The following is a 19,667-nucleotide window of genomic DNA, read 5'->3' on the forward strand; positions in this document are numbered from 1 at the left end:
GCACTCATGCCAGTGTTATTTCCTAATTTCATTTGTTTTCCTCTCGCTCACACCTCTCTCCATCTCTGCCTGATTTGTAATTCATGATGCACAGCATTTGCACTTCTGTCCCCTTTTTTTCTCAGAAGTAACGATTTTTATAATAAAAAAAAAAAATCAACAAGTGTGAATGAAATGGTAATGTGTTTGCGTTTCCTGCAGTGGCTTCAGCACAGAGGTGGTGTTCTACACCATGGGCACCCTGCCCTCTCTGCCTCTGGCACCGCGGCTGGTCAGGGCCGGGGTGTCCTGGGTGACCCTGGAGTGGGGGCGTCCCGAGGGCAGTCCGAGTGAGGAGCAGCTCAAATACACACTCGAGATCCAGGAGGACAACAGCGTGAGTACTAGCACTCAGAAAACAAATTATAGGAAAACAAAGTTTATGTGATTGGCGCAGGTTCTTCTTTCCATTACATTACAACAGCCCTCATTGATTTGTGAGCGGCAGGAACGACATAATCCATAATCCATCATAGCAAACATGAAACCCTAATTTGGTTTTCGTGAAACTCTCTGTTTTGTTTTATTTGTTTAAGCTCTGTGCTGTCAGTCAGTTGAATCCCACAGGAGGAAAAAGCGGGAGAAGGATGTAAAAAATATGTGCTTAAATGATGCGCTTAAAAAAAACAAACAGGTTATGACAAAATATTTAAAGTCAAGTAATGTGGTGTAAAACCAAATTTATTGCATATTACTGAAGCATGAACACAGAAAAACAAAAGGCTTAATCAAATCTTTCGCAAATACTGCATATAAGCAAGGAACGGCACCACATGCTCCCACACACTGCCTTACTCCCTCACACACACAAACAATATGTAGTGCAAACGTCAGCATTTATTGAATCCATACGCTCCGAAATGTACTCTGATCTAAATACATGCTGAACGAAGCACTCAAACAAACACACGCACAGATGACGACTGACAGTGTTTCTCCCACAGGGAACAGACTTTCATCCAAAGTACACTGGAGAAAACTTGACTTGTACTGTACAAGGCCTGAAGAGGAGCACACAGTATAAATTCAGGGTAAGTGACGACTATCATCGTAAAGGAGCTATAATATATTATTTCATTTTTGTTGACAAAAATGCTTTGAAAGAGCAGCGGTGTCGAAGTTGCAACCACTCTCTTTTTCTACCTTACAGACATGACAGTGGAATCAGTCCTCTCATCTAATTTGAGAAAGGAAATATTTTTTTCTTTGTTCCGTGCATGTGTGTGTCACATACAATATGGCACAACATGAAGACCAATTAATTAGATTTTACAGTGTCTTGGGGCAGATACATGTAGCCGAATGGTTAAGGCGCGAACCACATTGGCATTCGTGTCCTACGCAGGTTTTTTGGTGATTGAACCATTTACTGCGCGTTTACTCTTTCTCCGCTATCACTTTCAATAGGCAAAAGACCAAAAAATATACCAAAAAATAGTTAATGGGGTACTTGTATATATTGTAAATTTTGTTTGATTTCAGAGACACTCTTGTGTAGAATCAACATGGCTGCCACTTTTTCTTTTCCAAGCCTTTTTCAAATTTTCCTCCTGGATCAGTTTCCAGTCGGAGATCCAATGTGTGTCCAAGGATACCAGCCTATCCAGGTGGCTTTCAGTGGCAATATAACATGCATCAGTCTCGGAAGGAATACAGCATTTTACCACCAGAGAATTGGCTACACTTTAAAGAGTAGTGAAACAAGGCAATTCGCCGGCCATTTAGTGAGCAGAGAACACGACCCGGGTTTACTAAAAGCTGTGATAGCTTCTCATAATGTGAGGACATTGTGAAACAAAATGTTCCGACAGTAAGCGTTTGTGTGTGTGTGTGTGTGTGTGTGTGTGTGTGTGTGTGTGTGTGTGTGTGTGTGTGTGTGTGTGTGTGTGTGTGTGTGTGTGTGTGTGTGTGTGTGTGTGTGTGTGTGTGTGTGTGTGTGTGTGTGTGTGTGTGTGTGTGTGTGCGTGCGTGCGTGCGTGCGTGCGTGCGTGCGTGCGTGCGTGCGTGCGTGCGTGCGTGCGTGCGTGCGTGCGTGCGTGCGTGCGTGTCAGCCCTAACAACACCTTATATGTGCTTTAACACACGTGTACTTGTCCTCACTCACACCCTCAGTAGGGACTCTTCATCTGATGTGGACATTTGGAAACAAAGTTGTTTGTCCAGTCGGAGGAGGTAATGGAAGGAGTAAATGGAGGAGCCAGGAGAATCACAGATGAAAATCTAGAGAGCAATGGCTCCCTATATTCAGGACAGTTACTTCACTCCCTCCCTTGATGGATTTCTCCGTCTGTTCACTTCTCTCGTCCAACCACGCTCCCCGTGAATCTTTCCTGTCTTGCACTGCATCGTCGCTCATTTTGTCTCTTCTCCTCCCTCTCCCTCTTCATCTCATCACTCGGCTTCTCACCAACCTTCCTCTGCATCCTGTCTCCCTGTCCCCCTCTCCCTCTCCTTTTTCATTCATCCTTCTCTCTTTATGTCCCTTATCACCCCCCCTGCAGCTCATAGCATCAAACATGGAGGGAAAGAGCAGTCCCAGTGAAGTGTTGGTGTGCACCACCAATCCAGACAAACCAGGCCCTCCATCTACACCCTGTGTGACCAAAGCGACGCCCTACGGATTCACTGTGACATGGGGTAAACAGACACGCATACACCATTTACTGCCACATGTACGGAAGAATATTCATAATACGCAAATGCTTGGAATATGTGACAATGCACACTCAAAAGATGCATTTAGAAATATGCACACTTTAAATAAAATACATTATTTACGCCCTTGAACACACCATTGCAACCAAAAAGATAATTATTTTTCCCCATTTTGGGGCATTTTCTAATAGATTTTGTCATTATTACTGAAAACATGTTGGTCACCTCATTGATTGCTGAGATTTCGGAAATGCGTTAGCGGACCAATAGAAAAACATTTTCCGATTTTCTGTTTCCAACAGATCCTCCGCAGGACAACGGGGGCTCGGAGGCTCTGACGTACCTGCTGGAGACCTCAGAGGGCTGCTCTGAAGGTACAATGACTGTTTGTCCATCCATGCCATACGTTCGGCTAATTTAAGTGCTTGTTCTAAGTCCATCCTCAGATAAAACAAAGCACACAATGTACAATGTTCCCCTCTCCACTGTGCGTGTTCTCTCAATATGTCCATTTCCCTCACTTACTACCTCAAGAAGAATGACATTCATAATTCCCTATTTGTTAGCATAAATTTAACGCACAGCATCTCTTGGATTTCCTTAGATCGGCTCTCAGAAGTGTTCTGCTGTTTCTTTCAGTCCATTTAGCAGGGAGAGAAATGAGGCATGTTTTCATTGCATTTCTACTCATTCAGTCACATTCAGGAACAAGTTGTTGATTGGAGACCGGTGTTGATCCCGTCGTCGGATCAACAGGAATAACATATTTTACTATAGCTCCTGTAAATTGGACTTAACTGGTTAATTCAATTTCTCACTAACATTTACTCTGTTCTGTTCCGTCAGCGGCAGGATGTGATTTATTTCAGCAGCTTCAACAGTGTATTCATCATGTAACACAAAATAAACAAATCAGGACAGGGAACAGTTAAAAATCTTAATTCTCAAAGTTGCACAGCCAAACACCAGGCGACGTCCGTGGCCAGGGGCGTTATGTTTTCAGATTGTCTGTACATGCGTCTGTCCCATTCTGGTGAACGCAGTATCTCAAGAATAACATCAAGGGAATCTCTTCAAATTTGCCTCAAACGTTCACTTGTTCATGGGTGAGTTAGATTTTGGTGGTCAAAGGTCAACGGTCAAGGTCCCTCTGAGGTCACAAAAACACATTTGTGGCCATAAATCAAGAATTAACTCTGACACTGTATCGAAAAGGTCAAAGGTTATGTTCACCGTTCCATCATTTAACACCATCGTTCAGAAACAGAACAGGAGTTTGTGACAATTTTTCCTCTGTGTATGTTATAAGTGTATGTTGTCAGAGTATGTGTAGAAAAAAAAAGTCCAAAGTATGTATTACATAATCACAACACATGCGCTTTCAGTGCTGTGGTGTAAACAGAACCTGTATTAGCATAACATCAGGGCTGTTTAACAGTTGGAATAATTCAATTCTGTGGCAGGCACCACAACACAATGTGGTGTGTAGGTATTACACAACAAGGTTCTGTTCCTGGGAAAAAATAATTAGGTCGGCTGTAGATGATACGTACCAGCGGGAGATTATTTACTATACTTTATGCATTTGTGTGTGCGTGCGCGATCAGTTAAATGGAATTGTGTTTGTGTATTTGCTTGTGCGTGTGTGCAGCGAGCCAGTGGGAGGTAGCGTACAGTGGTCCGGCAACAGAATGCATGTGTGAGCGCCTGACACCCGGGACCTTCTACCGCCTACGTGTGTGTAGCATCACCACCGGGGGACACAGCCAGGTAGGACACACACTCACACACACACATGTAGAACATACACACAAATAAACAAGTTGAAAATGGTAACCTGAAGTCAACCGTTAATTTTCACAGTTTAGTTAGGAGGGAGGTAGGGTGACGCATCAGCATTGAGCATTAGGCAGAAAAAGAGTGGGCGAATCTAAAGTTTGCAAACACATAATCAACAAAGTCCCCAAATATCTTCATTTATATTTCCACCTGTTATTAATCGAATGGTCTATAATTGCTGTTCCTTCTGTTCTGTTTCATGTTCCCTTCCTCTATGTCTGCTCCTGCAGTGCACCGTTAGTGTTCCTGTGCGTACATTAAGTGTCCCGCCAGGGCCCTGCCAGCCACCAAGGATTGTGGGTAAAGCCAAACACAAGGAAGTGCAGTTAGAATGGGGTAAGTGCCGACGAACACGTACGCCGCGTTCAGCTTTGTTTTCCAGAGTGTATTTACTTTAAGTCCGCTAAATCCCCCTCTGGCAGTTTAATATGTTTCCTTGCCAGCACTAATGCAACCTTAGTCAACCATGTTTCGGCCTAATTGGGCTTTGATTTAGCCCACTAAATGCCTCACCCTAGCCTCATATCTGACCTAACTCCCCTAATGTCGGCCCATTATTGCAGATTAGTACTGTTATTCGTTGGCAGGCAAAGTCTCCCCGACCTGAAATGCTTGCTTCTACTGGGCTAATGCAGCTGGCCACAGACCTAATCAGCTCACATTCAGCCAGCGCTGCTACAATTACTGGCTCGAGCTGAAGGTCAGACACAAAGTGTTGGAGGGCTTCCCCCACCGTATCCCATCCTTTATATACCTTCACCGTACTGCAGCCATAACGGAGCATCTGGTGGGAGAAGAAATTATTGATAAATGTACCAGATAAACTGGTCAATAAACACTTCACTGAAAACGAAATGTTATCTTGAATGAATCTTAAAGAATGATGTGCCGAGTGTTTTTGAGTTGTCCCTCCGTCCATTGTCTTCATGTGAGCAGCATATCTGAGCAACACCTCGTTTTCACACTTAAAATATCGCACAAACGTTCACTGGGGCTCAAAGATTAACTGATCCGGTCAGATTCACTGTGGCGAAAAAAAACAAAATTTCTGGCGATTGTGACCATATTTCACCGTGAAACTGTGGTGCTTGTGAAGATCTACTGCGCCGCCGAGTTGAAGGCTTTTAGAATCTGTAGTGTCCTTGCCGCAACATCCATATTTGAAGCTTTGTAACTGTCGCGGCTACAAATCTGTTCTTTCAGTTATAGATTTTGATACAGCATGTTTCTCCAGTAAAGTGACTCACTTCCATTTTACCAAAAGTAACTCACCTTTTTAGCAAAGTCTTCACTACTTATTTTATATGAGTCTGGACTGACATGGATGGAATCTGCAACATGTCAACCGGTCATGGCTTGATTCTCTACCTCTCTACCCTCAGACTCCCCTGTCTCCGAAGGAGTGTGTGAGGAGTGTGAGTTCAGTCTGGAGATGAGCGAGGGGGACACCAAGCCAGCAGAGGTGTACCATGGGGCGGAGTTGCAATGCACGGTCGGCAGTCTGCTACCCGGTGCCACGTACAGCTTCCGACTGCGGGCTGCCAACGAGGCCGGGGTGAGGAATTCACACGCGCACAAAGCAGCTATATCGCCAGGAATGACAATTTAAAAAAAAAGAAAAATGGAAAACCCATCAACTAGTAATTCGACAGGCACAAAAAACGTTGCCCTCAATCACAAGTAAGCGTTTCAAACTGTTCAAAAGGAATTTATTCCAGCTTGGAAAGCATGGAATTCTATGTTTAATGGATGCTATGGCCACACAATAGAAGTGTCACACACACACACACACACACACACACACATCGGTAGGGATTAGTATATCACACGGCCGTAACAGCGTTTGTGTTTGTAATTGGATCGGAGTGTTCCACAGACTGGAGCTAACACCTAATTGATTATCCTCCCAGACAAGAGACAACTGGCACTCAGACTGGCTGATTGGCACAAGCACAATGTACACACACTTTAAAATGGGAAGCATGCAGGGAACCCATGCAAACACACACGACTCACATGTTTTACACCCACACACAAAAACACACACACATATATATAGGCAAGGCGACCGAGTGTAATTCGTGTGTTCCCTTCTTGCAGTTGGGTACGTACTCTGACCCAACAGAGGTGACAACTGCAGCGGGACCTCCTGGCCAGTGCGGGGCGCCGCTCATCGCTCTCAACAACAACACTTGTGTAACGCTTAACTGGGAGGTGAGACACACGGCCATATCTATGAAAGTGGAGAATCACTTCATATGGGCAAAGAAAATGTAGACAAGACAGAAAGAGATGAAGAGGCCACATAAGAGGCCACTGTTCCTTTTGACCTAAAGAACTTGCACACAAAATATGCCTGCATGGTCTGTTGTACACAAACTGTTGTTCATTGAAATCCAGCTTGCCCAGATGATGAATCACAAACAGAACTAAGTCTCTGGTGTTTAATCTTAAATTGAATCAAGCCTGCTCCTCATTTCCCTTTGGCCTTCTTTAGCATCTCACTGCATCCACCTCTGTATACTTTCTGGTTGCGAGAAATGAATTTATGGCTGTATTGCTTTTTATTTCAAGTTCTAACAAGCGTGCACGTGTCTCCGTTTGTTGCAGAGTCCTGAGGGTTCGGGCACAGACATCTCTGAATATCGTCTGGAGTGGGCGAGGGAAGAGGAACCCATGGAGCTCATCTACTGCGGAGCCGCCACACAGTGTGAACTGTCCGACCTGACGCCTGCCACGGACTACTGCTGCAGGCTACAGGTAACGCGTCCACACACCGCAACTTTGCCTTCACGCAACAGCCACAAAAGAGATGAAAGAAAAGCGGAAGGTGCACAAATGATACATAATGCGAGATGAACACAGACAAAAGAAGAAAGACCAGAACTGAAAGCATGACAGAGACAGAATACAATTTCGTACAAACTCCAGACAAGGTAAGAAGCATCAAACGGAAGAAACACACACAGCGAACCAGAGAACGGGGGAATGATAATTGATTCAGTTTGTGCCCCGACTCTTAATCTGGCGCATAAATATCTGCCCTGTCTCTCTTTTTTTCGCTTCCTTACCTGATGTACGCACTGAACCTACGGATCCAATAACCGTAACAGCGGCTTTATGGCTCTCCCCTTTATGGGCTATTTTTAAGAAGAGGTCAAGGTCATCTTAATGTCCTGATCAATTATTGGATTTTGTGTGTGTCCGTGTATATATCTCTGTGCTTATGTGCACTGACGCAGCAGCAGCAGCAGCAGCAGCAGCAGCAGCAGCAGCAGCAGCAGCAGCAGCAGCAGCAGCAGTAGTGTGTGTGTGTGTGTGTGTGTGTGTGTGTGTGTGTGTGTGTGTGTGTGTGTGTGTGTGTGTGTGTGTGTGTGTGTGTGTGTGTGTGTGTGTGTGTGTGTGTGTGTGTGTGTGTGTGTGTGTGTGTGTGTGTGTGTGTGTGTGTGTACACGACAAGAATACATGAATCGAAGTGCACAGTTATGGCTGAACTCCGTGTGATCCCTTGTGTTCTGTAGCTGCAGGTGAAGCCCCATTATTTCCCGTCACAGCTTGACACACACACTTGGAGTGGCCAGACACTATCGCAAGGAGGAGGTCGATCAAGAGCTCCTCGCATTCTCTTTCCTGAGTTTTTTTTTTTTAAAGCCTCGCCGAAATATGTTTGACAGTGGAGGATTAATCTGAAATACTACTGGAAACATAATTTGTTTCTGTAGACGGTTTACTGCCAAGACGAAGTAGTATGTGAACAATTTTATTCACTATTGTGGGCTTATGTTAAAATTATCTTTTCTTGGAAAATGGCTTCTTCAAAATGGCTACTTTTATTTAAAAGTATAAAAAGTACTGAAGCCAAGACCATCGCTTGGTCTTGCTTGAGTGCTCATTTTTTCTTGCAAATTAAAAGAAATGCACAGAAACAATTTAAGCATTTATTTTTTTATTTTTAGTTTAGGCTTTTAGAATACAGCAGATGTATTATTGATACAGTATTTTTTGGCCTTGTTCCCTCCTCTTTGAGTTTGTGTAGAATATTACAAATCAAAACGCGATTGATGGGCATTTAACACTTAAGGTGAATATAAATGTATGTTACATAGAAATTATGTAGAAATTTTCTTGCACAACTGATTGGAAATGATTTCCCTCTGCCAGTTTTCTCGTCTTCATCCATTCTCCATGTCTTTTTCTCCCCTCTTGCTATTTGTCTGTGTTACTCTTGTCTTTGCCAGTTCATTTCACTTGAATCATCTTCTTCTTTTTATCCCTCGCTGAACCTCTTCTTTCTCCCCATACCCCCGACGGTCAATTAGCCCTTTCCTCTTCTCCCTCATCCCTCTTACCTCCTCTGTATTTTTTTTGGGGTGTCTCCTGCTCAGGCGGTGAATCAGGCGGGCGCTGGTCCGTACAGTGAGCAGGTGAGTTTCAGGACCCCGGCGACGACTCCCGACCAGGTCTCATCCCTCGCCCTCCTGGACCTCCCGACCTCCTCCGAGTCAGGTCACTCCCCGTCCACCTGCCTCTTCCTGAAGTGGGACGAGCCGAACAGCAACGGGGCGGAGATCACCTCCTACGCCATCACCCTGGACGACCAGACCATTACTGTGGAATCAGGGACAAGTCACCTTGTCACGGGCCTGCAGCCAGACACCGAATACAGGTACTGAAGTAATGTAATAATAATAATTATATTTGTATAGCATTTTTTTTAAACGCAAAAGTTTGATTTATATTGAGGATGGTGGCAGATATCCATTAACAGCAGATGTTTTAAGAACATGTGAAATACTGGAAGAAAACAACCAGACAGATATTTGTCAAAATAGTTGGCTATTCATTTATAAATCGGTTAACTGTTGCAGCTCTAATAGTATATTCAATATACTTTATATGTGTGTGTGTTTTAAAGTTGGTATTAGTAGTAGCTAGGAATAGCCTTCATGGTGTTTGCAGTGATGCCACACTCATCCAGCAGTAAACAACCTCTTGGTAATCTGAATCGCTAGCCACTGCTGTCATGTCTCTGTAAACAATAAAGTGTTTGCGTGTGTGTGTGTGTGTGTGTGTGTGTGTGTGTGTGTGTGTGTGTGTGTGTGTGTGTGTGTGTGTGTGTGTGTGTGTGTGTGTGTGTGTGTGTGTGTGTGTGTGTGTGTGTGTGTGTGTGTGTGTGTGTGTGTGTGTGTGTGTGTGTGTGTGTTTGTGTGTGTGTTTGTGTGTGTACATGCATGTGATGTGCATAGTGATTCTTTGAACAGGATGGAAAAAGAGGGGGTATCCGAGGTAGGGGGGACGTGTGAAGTGGCAGGGTGATCTCACACACCATTGTTTTCCTTCTGAGGTTGTTTTTGTCCAATGTCACTTCGCTCTCTTGCATAATTGCTGCCGCTGAGGCAGAACACAGAGCATGTGGGAGTGTGTGTGTCGGGGGGGGGGGGGGGGGGGGGGCATGTCTGTCTAGTGTTTATGTGTGTATGCCAGTGACGGTAAATCGGGGGTGTTATTTACAGCAGTCCAGTACTTCAAATGATATTATTCATACTGTATGTGTATGGCTTTGTGAGGCGGCACAGTAAATGTTGTTTTGCTCTTCGAGGAGTGTGGCAGTGTCTGTTAGTGCGGATTTAAAATGTCCTTGGTGACTATAGTAAGGGAAAAACAATTCCTATATTTCAATGTATCTTCCAATTCCGTCTGAGAGCTTCACAACCTTTTTGGCCTCCCGAGCTTGTGAATAAGGTTTTTTAGTTGTTTTTTTTAAGAAAAGTCTGCAGCCAAGAGTTCTTTTCATCACTGGCTTTTCATTTCAGACACAAGGTTTCACAGAAGGTTCTCAAGCACCTTCCGCTTAATATTGTCATAGTCCATTAAGGGAAGGCACAATTACATACCTTGTTCTCCACTCGATTTAACACTGTATTTACCTTTTAGTCATCTGGCGTGCAGTCATTAAGCAGAGTATTGAGCTGGTGACCATCTATGGGGTTGATGATCATCTTTCCCTTAGTTTCCCTCATTTCATGAAAAAAACAAAATATTATGAAAAAAATAAAAGAATGCATCTATTCCGAACTTTAAAAATGAAATGTCCTCCTGGCTAAAAATAATCCCTCATCATCGTGACAAAACAAACGCTTCTTTATCTGTCAATTCCCGTCCTTCTCCTCATCCCTGCTAATCTATTATCTAATCACCCCCTGCATAGTTAAGTATACGGGGATGGATGATGGATGGACGAACGCTGCCCTTTCTCCTCCGTCTTCATTCTGCTGAACGGATTAGAGCGAAAGGTTACAGTCACAGAGAATCGGCAATTGAATGTCAGATGGTAGTTGCTCTCTAGCCTCTGATATGGATGCTAATCAGACATTGACAGAAAATGGTTGTGGATGTGAGACGGATACTTAGAGGAGAGGCAGCACGGTGGTATTTCTGTTTCTCAGAAAATTCAAAGTTCTCTTAGTAAGTAACTCTATAGTGCTTTGCACTACACATTGGGGGGAAAGCCTGGCCAACTAGTCTGACTCACTGAGTCTGGTCCTGGAGAGTACATTGATTTGTAATAAAAAAGTGGGGAATGGCGACGAGAGAATGGATCCAAGGTCAAAGCTAATACACTAGATCAGCCTCTCCACTGGAAATTGCCCCTATAAAACAGGGCTGTAAACACACAGAGGAAAACATGTTACATACATTTTCCAGCAGCTTCATGTATTGTACATGTACTTTTGGGTCCTGAACTCGAATCCATGCTTGCATTCTAAAATTCTATAGGCAAACATCAAGAAATTGTGAATTGTACATAACGAAAACATACAACAACAAATGTAATCATTATCTCCTTCCCCCCGCGACTTGCAGCGTACAGGTCCAGGCGACGAACGCCATCGGCTCCAGCCCCACGAGTCCAGCCCTGCAGGCGCGGACGCGGCCCCTCCCTCCGGCCCCGCCCCCGCTCGAGTGCTCGGCGGCCGGCCCCCAGAGCCTGAAGCTGAAGTGGGGCGAGAACGCCAGCCACACACGCGCCCTGCTCGCCGACGACATGGTCTACACACTACAGATGGAGGACAAGAACCACAGGTGGAGTGACACGCAGCAGATCAGTAATCCTCCTCACGTCGTTGTTCGCCCACACGGTGTAGACGGAGAGAGGAGCTGGCTAACTAGTGTCTCTAGACCACATGTAGTGTTTAAAAGATAAAATGTCAAACATCCCAAACTCACTTTTTTTTAAACGTGCACATCATAATTTGTTCATTCACGAAAGGCAACAAGAACCTCATGCGTGTGCATTCACAGCAGCTCCTATAGACACCCATCCATTATCCATAACGCGTAATCCTTTGAGGCTCACGGATGCTGTGGACCGTTTATAAAAATTGACGTAGACCGTGAAGCCAATGCGGAAGTGCCTGTGTTCTCTCAGACGACCAGCAGAGGGAGACTCCACTGGTTGCAAAAAAGAAGTCCGTTTCTTTAGTCTAGGAGAAGTTGACTCTACTTCTCACTTGATTTATTACGTCGGTAAACGTTTTCCTGAGGATTTATTGTCTCAATTTGCTAGTTACAGGTCTTCTACAATACAGCATTTTGTTCATTTAATAAATTATGGATAATTTAGAGTAAGATAAACGATAAAGCACGGTATGGATTTGGGCATGAATATGCCGTGTGATTGATAGCTGCGCCTATGTGCAGCGGTTGAGCTCTCAGTCAGTCCCACCCTCCACTCGTCCAACTATGTTTACTACTTGGTTTCAGAATATTATAGAATATATATTTCTTAACCAGTAACTTCTTTATACAGTTTATTTTTTTTTGCATGAATATAATTTTTAAATGTTTTTTTTCCCTGGATTTACAGACGTCTTTTGGTCAAAAGCGGCACTCAACACTATTCACTCTTCTTCCCTCATAGATTAATGTGTATTAGATACACAGAACCTCAGATACGATCTGTGATGTGCTATGTAGAAGATTTGCTTTTTAACCACTTGGCCGCCTTGCCCACCACTTTTCTCAGACTCCTTAACCTAAAGCTAATCAATACAGCAAATCAACACCCAGAAGGGTCAATACTACACACACACACACACACACACACCACACACACATAAAGGATGAGCAACTTGAGAGGAGGTGTGGGAGCGAATGTGCACGAATGCCTGGGTAGAGGTATATGTGTAGATCTGTGTGTGCATGCGTGTGTATGCAGTAACCAGATGTACCATGGAGTAGTCACGTTGACGGCACCTAAAACCAGCTAGGAGATAGACCACAACGATTAACCGTCTATTAAACCGACTGGTCGGGCGGGAGTGACAAGGAGAGAAACAGGGAGAGAGAGAATTAGCGGACTAAGGAGGAGGAGACGGGGCAGATCATGACCACTGACAGAGAATTAAACACACAACTGACAAGAGCACAAGAGGAGGAAGCTGAGCCACTTTTATCTGCTTGTCTTTTCTATCAGTACGTGTCAGCTTGTCTCGCTCCCTCCATTGAGCCCTCCGCCCTTATGGCTGGACGGTTGGCCGCGTTTAAATTGAGCCTTGGCTGGTATCAAACTCGTGACCATGGTACCTCGTCACGGCTGGAATAGGCCCAGAGTGCGACAGGCAACAGGCTGTGATCTGTTAACGTCTGCAACACACACACTCTCACGCAGACACAAACACACTCCTTGCCAGTCGAATGAAAACAACTGTCGCAGTTAGGAGAGTTTAATCTGCCGTTTTAATTGGCACAGTGATCAATGTGGCAGTCTGCTTGATTGTGTTTGGAAACATCTGTGTTTATGCATATGTCTGAACATACAGTACCTGACCTGGTTTGTGAATCGTCCTAGAATTTGTTTTGACTTGCTTTGGAAATGACAACAGTGCCTCAATTGCACTTTATCTTCTTTTTCAATCAGCGAGGTGTTAGATCTTTCATAATTTGATCTATAGCGAGATATGCAAATGAATTAAAACGTGGAGATTAAATTAGATGTTATTCCTTTTTTTGTCCAGCTTCCTTCCGATCCTGATCTTTGTTTTAATAGAAAAAAATTATAATTGAATTTATCAATCCCATCTCATCATGTAAAATCTCATGGGATTAGAAGTATTTCACGACGACTAATAAGAAAGTATTTGATCTTTTTAAATAAACTTTTTTTTCCCATTTAACTTTAAATTGCTGTTACCGGTTTTCATAATAAGATCACGTTGAAGGTATAGATTCACTGTAAAAGCATTACAAAAAGAAATTTCAATAAACAGAGGGAGAAAGGAATTTGGTATTGAGATATGTATTCAGAAACAAATGCACTCTCTCCTCTTCATCTCCATCATTTCCTCCGCGAGGTAACCGTCCATAAGCTCTGTAATCGCGTAATAGTGTGTGAGATGATCAGATGAGTGGATTGAACTGGTTTACGGGACCCCCCCCAGGCTACGCCCCTCCTCTTTTCTCATCGCACTGTTATTAGCGGGAAATTTTTATTCCTGACGAAATTGCCATGGCAACGAGCTAATCATCTCAAGTCGGATCAGACATATCATATAGCCGGGGGCAATTTCTGAAAATGTGATTTGGGATTTTACCAATAAAGCCCATCAGTATTGGTTTAAACCAAATGGCATTAGTGTTTGTTTGTTTACGGATTTATCTTAGTCTCTCATTTTATTGTTAGAAAGGGGACTCTACCTCTAGAGGACGGCTTGAGAAATGTGCACACCCTTTCATAAATCTCCTCCCTCCCACCTCATCTGTTTGTTTTGTCGTCTTCATTTTATTAGATGATAAAGAAAGGCGTTTTCACAGCTTCACAATATTGATTTTCTTTTCTTTTCCTTCTCTGCCCCCTCTTTGCTTTTTTTTTTTTTTAATTTCCATTCTTATCTCCCTGTATGCAGACTTGTTCCTGCATGGTGTTCTGCCCGCCCCCCCGCTCACAGCTTTTTCCCCTTGCACTTGTTTTCCTCACCGTGCTGTTGCCGAGTTGTCTTTGATGTTTGTCATTTCACTTAAGAAATGGGGCTTCGCTTCATATTTTTTCCAAAAATGCCTTCTGGCAGGGGTTGATGGCGGTGGAAGGGTGTCATGGCAACATAGGCAGGTGCAGTGCAAAAGATGTCTTCAACCTTCTGACATAATGGATTTTTAAGGATGGATGCAGGGAGAATGTGCTCTGGTGAAGCTGCTGCCACTCATAAGATCTGTCCATCCATTTTCTACCTCAGTTCTCTGTCCCTCAGCTTCTCCTATGTTCAGTCCCTCCATCTTTCCATCACCCAACATTGCGTCTTTATCTCTCCATCCATACACTTCTACACATCTGTCTTGACAAGCCGACCATTTGTTCGTGCCTCAAGCAGATGCCCCCTCTCTCCTTTCATCCTTGTATTTGGTAATTTACTTTACTACCAGTTTCTTCTTCTCTGTGTCTGTTGCCAACCTCATCAATAAGCAGCAATGTGTGACACAATTATATTCAATGAATCATGTCTGCGGACTTGATAACAGAAATTAGACAAATTTCACTATCCATGACACATATTACAACATATTATTTCTGTAAATTGCAATTGAGGCCTGTAGTGGTTTTAAAATAAGTACTATTTCTTACTATTATTTCTTATAACTATTATGATAATCGATTAAGGTTCAGATTCTCTGATTTCAGCTTCTTAAATGTGAATATTTTCTAGTTTCTTTGCTCCTCTGTATCAGTAAACTGAAAATCTTTGTTGTGTGGACAAAACAAAACATCATCTTGAAGTTTGGGAAACACGATCACCATTTTTCACCATTTCATGACATTTTATGGACCAAACCAATAATCAATTAATCAAGAAAATAATCGACAGATTAATCGATTATGAAAATAATCGTTTTTTGCAGCCCTAAATTTCTTTTTTTTCCGAAGAAAACCGTCTGACAGTCGCAATCTTAAAGGGTAAAACAAAATGCAACAACAAAGATGTTGGATGATGTCATGCCGAAATAAATGGCCTTGTCTTTTCAGTGCAGGTTGAATAATCGCAGCGCCCAGTTTTTCAAAATGAAGGTCTGGTACAATCAGAGAGGGGTTGGAGATACCTGCATCTGTATCGTGCATCACTGCAGCAAAAACAGGCAAAACCTGACACGGAAAAACACGATAAATCAAATTCACTTTCCCGATATCGGTTGGAAAAAACGTTGCACTATTTGCATTCCAGAAAAACGCAGTCTTTAATAACCAGGACAAATGCCACGTCTTTGTCGAACACGCTTCTCGTCCTCCTCAGCTCCTTGTCGTGGTTAATTGGTTCGGCCGTTTGGCTTCAGCCCAAGGACGCAATTCATCTCATTAAGTGTGGCCTGGAGATTTTAATGCGCGTGTTGTTTTCCAGCCTGTGCCACGCTGGCCGTTAATTGTTTTGATATTCAGCCACTCAGCCCTGACCAAACGAGGAGAGGCCATTACTCACAACGATGGAAAAAGCTGATGCATTTTGCAATATGATTGTAAAAGTTGCGTCCGCAGGGGATGATATAAGGGGGCGACCCGGATGCACCTGGCACTAGCCGTGCGTGCGCGCGTGCGTGCGTGCGTGCGTGCGTGTGTGTGTGTGTGTGTGTGTGAGATGCCACACATCAGCCGGAGAAACACATCATTTCTCTTTAGTGCAACTACATTAAGAGTTCATCTGGCATTAAAGCATTCTTCTAAACAATGACCTCTCTCGTCGCTTCTTCCTCTTTCCTCTCGCAGCAGACCCTCCATCATCGCCTCAGCTCTTATAATTACCAGTCACCTCTGTTTGCGTCCTCCTTTATTTTCCCTCCTATTCCCCCATACCCTCCCCATGCCTCCCTTTCTCCATCACTGCCTCCTCTCTTCTCATTTGTCCCCTCACCTCCATCTTTCTCCCCCTCCACTCCTGTGACCTTTTTCCTCTCTGAGACCTTATTTTGCTGAAGAGCTGAAAATGGGTTTTTTTCAGCTAAAATCTCCATTCATCCCTGACTCACTCCAACTCAGCATCTCTCCGTCGGTCCATCCATCAGTACATCTGGTCAGAAATGTTTCTGGTGCTCGTTTTCATCCGATTTGTGACTACAGCCCATCACTATTCATCCCATGTTTGCAAATCACCATTGTCTTTCTTTCTTTTTTAGGATGCAGTCTTCTCTTCTCACCCGGCTGATAATAAAATGAATAGATAAATCAGAGAACTGACATATTCATTTAGTAAAATAAAAACTGTGAATATTTATTCATGCCCACCCAGTAAGGTCATGCGATCACATGAACAATTGATAAGATAGTACTGATAATGCCGTCCGTGATGAGTCACTGAAACTTGAAGCAAAATGCTTTAATCCGTTGAATAAACGAGGTCTGAATCAGTTCCTAAAACTAATTAATTAATTAGTACATATTGAGTACCAATGCCTAGTCTCTCCTTCCCTCTGTCCAGGTTTGTGACGATCTACCGCGGCCCCAGCCACACCTACAAGGTCCAGCGATTGATCGAGTCCAGCAGCTACAGTTTCAGAATACAGGCCATCAGTGACGCAGGGGAGGGCCCGTTCTCTGACACGCACACCTTCTGCACCACCAAGTCTGTGCCACCCGCCCTCAAAGGTAAACTGACCCTGGCAATGTGTGTGTGTGTGTGTGTGTTTGGTTGCATGATGAAATGTGGTGGGGGGATCTGAAACTATAAAGATACAACTAAAGATATCAGCGTGTAAATTGGTTGTACTGACGCTCCATCAAAAGAAGCAAACGTCTACACAGGAAGTGACTGTAGTGTCACAGCTTTTTGTCACAAAAATGTTGCAAGGGGGTAAACAATATGGTATACTTAATCGCTAATCCTTTGTGAATGTATGTTGTATTTATACAGTTTGGAATGAGAGAGAAACACCCAATTATGCTATTGCATATTCTATGCTAGGTTATGATGGGTTATAATAGATTATATTGCTTATGCTAGGTCATGTTATTTTAGTTTTTTCTTGTAAAATTTGATATTAAATCATGTTTAGTGTCAGGTCACATATATAACAGCGTATCTTTGTATCAGAACGAGTTTGTGTTGCGCCTTTGAATTTAGTGATGCATTATAATCTCTAGTTATGTCATAACTGGGCAAAGTTTCGCAGCCAGCTCCAGCAGAAGGGATGAAACGCTTCCATGTCCCAAAAAAGTAAACAGTTTATTTAATAATAATAATAATAATAATAAATTGCATTTATAGAGTCTTTCTGTTCTGTGGCTGTTAGGGACGACGTGTTTACTGGAGCCTTGCTCGAGTATTGCCTCCAGTATGTGGCCTCCGCTGTAAAACCGAGGTGGTGCTTTGTTACAAGCGGCAGTAATCGCCTCTCTGGTGATATAACCAGAGAGCATTATGGGTATACGACTGTGAGGCTGCGAATGTGCAGCACAGCATCGATGTATCGATTAAAAGGGTGGAAGGGGCCGGTGACAAAACGTTTAGTGAAGTGTGAGCTGTGTTTAGCACGGCACCTAATGCACTCAGCTGTTATGCTGTTATTTCTCCCCCTTTTCCCCAAATCTCTGCAGAACATTTTCAACGCTGAAAAACTAAATTATTCTGCATATCTAATGTGTTCTCTTTGTTGTGGCTTCAATGCATGATGATGTGCGGGTCCTACGCAGTGTAATTGCCTGACAATAAAATCCATTAACATGACTGTAACCATTATTGCTGATATGAGGAATTTGATTCCAGCAGGGAGATAAAATGTTAACACTGGGTATTAGATAGGTGGCCAATTATTAACAACAGTACAGTGTGTCATTATTTCAGGCAGATAAATTGACCTTATCTATTTTTGTACCTGCTTTATATTTTGTGACTTTTGTGATTTATTTCATGTTTTCATGTTTTTCCCCCCACAGCTCCCAGAGTGCAACAGCTGGAGGGCAACATGTGTGAGATCACCTGGGAGACAATCCCACCAATGAGAGGGGACCCTGTGAGCTACGTGCTGCAGGTGCTGGTGGGACGTGAGTCAGAATACAAACAGGTTTGTCTCACATTCACACACAGACAATCACACACACACACACACAGGTTGTATTAGAACAGTGGTGTGCACAGCACAACTTCAATTATTTGCTTCATTCTTATTTCTGTGGAGGTGCGTTTGTCCGACTCAACGAGGACATTTTTCTAATCTCCCCCAGTAGCAGAAAAATTCTATTTGCCGTGATGGGGAGGGTGTTACAGAGCACTCAACCTCCCAAACACCGAGACACAAATATGCTTATTGGAAAATGAAACACACACACTCCCTCTTTCACACACACTATGTCTTCCCTGCACTGAGAGATACAGCCTACTTTGGTCCTTTGCAGTGCCAGCAGTATTTATTGAACGGCATCGAAGGCATTTAATGAGAATTACAAGACTCAAACTTTTGGGCTGCACTTATTGAATTCATTGTTTAAAGATGTATGGGATTGAGTGGCTGGCAGGTGGAGTGATGAGCGGACTAGTAGACCCGAGAGAGAGAGACATTCGCCTTCAGGGCCATTTTATTTCTGTTACTGAATTACTGAATTGTTACAGGGAAGAACTGCTGATACTCACCGACGGACAAAACCGCAGCTGTGTGTATATGCATGTGTGTGTGTGTGTGTGTCATTTTGTACGCACATCAGCTGCCAGCACAAATCTGCGCTGTTGTATTTTGTCGTCCTTTCTCAATGTCACTTATCAGGAGAGTATCGTGTGCACATACTTACATACTTATATTCATCTCGTCTCTGCCTTTTCATTAGCAAATTGAATTCATGAAAAAGATGAACAGGAAATTCCGAATGCTACATCCAAAAAAAATCAATACGCGTTTGTTCAAACCACTCGTAGACGTGCAGACAGTCCACCGCTAATGTGGAGTCGAATGCTATGGGTCCTAATCAGCAAAAAGCCAATTCCTTTTGAGGATAAATTGAAAACCGGTGTGCTTATCTTTCGCCTTTTAAATTTTTTTTATTCTTACACGTGATTGAATTAATAGGTTGCGCTTGTTCTTTTTCGAGCTACAAAATGAAATGTAGAACCTCTTGTGATGGGTTCACTCCAGCCGTGACACCTTTTAAAATGTTGGTGTTTCAA

The 19,667-nt window shown here is 43.3% G+C and overlaps 1 protein-coding gene across 4 annotated transcripts in view; it reads left to right on the forward strand.

The window, feature by feature from the left end:
- fndc3ba (fibronectin type III domain containing 3Ba) overlaps positions 1-19,667 on the forward strand; it is a 90,664-nt gene that overhangs the window by 64,874 nt on the left and 6,123 nt on the right. For all 4 annotated transcript variants that reach the window (XM_035609985.2, XM_035609986.2, XM_035609984.2 and 1 more), the window contains exons 14-26: positions 202-376; positions 984-1,070; positions 2,541-2,676; positions 2,997-3,068; positions 4,346-4,464; positions 4,764-4,869; positions 5,916-6,088; positions 6,634-6,747; positions 7,144-7,293; positions 8,919-9,199; positions 11,398-11,616; positions 16,992-17,158; positions 18,446-18,573. In XM_035609985.2, the coding sequence (XP_035465878.1) occupies positions 202-376; positions 984-1,070; positions 2,541-2,676; positions 2,997-3,068; positions 4,346-4,464; positions 4,764-4,869; positions 5,916-6,088; positions 6,634-6,747; positions 7,144-7,293; positions 8,919-9,199; positions 11,398-11,616; positions 16,992-17,158; positions 18,446-18,573 (1,927 nt within the window). The remainder of the gene's footprint in view (positions 1-201; positions 377-983; positions 1,071-2,540; positions 2,677-2,996; positions 3,069-4,345; positions 4,465-4,763; positions 4,870-5,915; positions 6,089-6,633; positions 6,748-7,143; positions 7,294-8,918; positions 9,200-11,397; positions 11,617-16,991; positions 17,159-18,445; positions 18,574-19,667) is intronic.

Source organism: Scophthalmus maximus, chromosome 15 (assembly GCF_022379125.1).
Source record: "Scophthalmus maximus strain ysfricsl-2021 chromosome 15, ASM2237912v1, whole genome shotgun sequence".
Classification (NCBI taxonomy): domain Eukaryota; kingdom Metazoa; phylum Chordata; class Actinopteri; order Pleuronectiformes; family Scophthalmidae; genus Scophthalmus; species Scophthalmus maximus.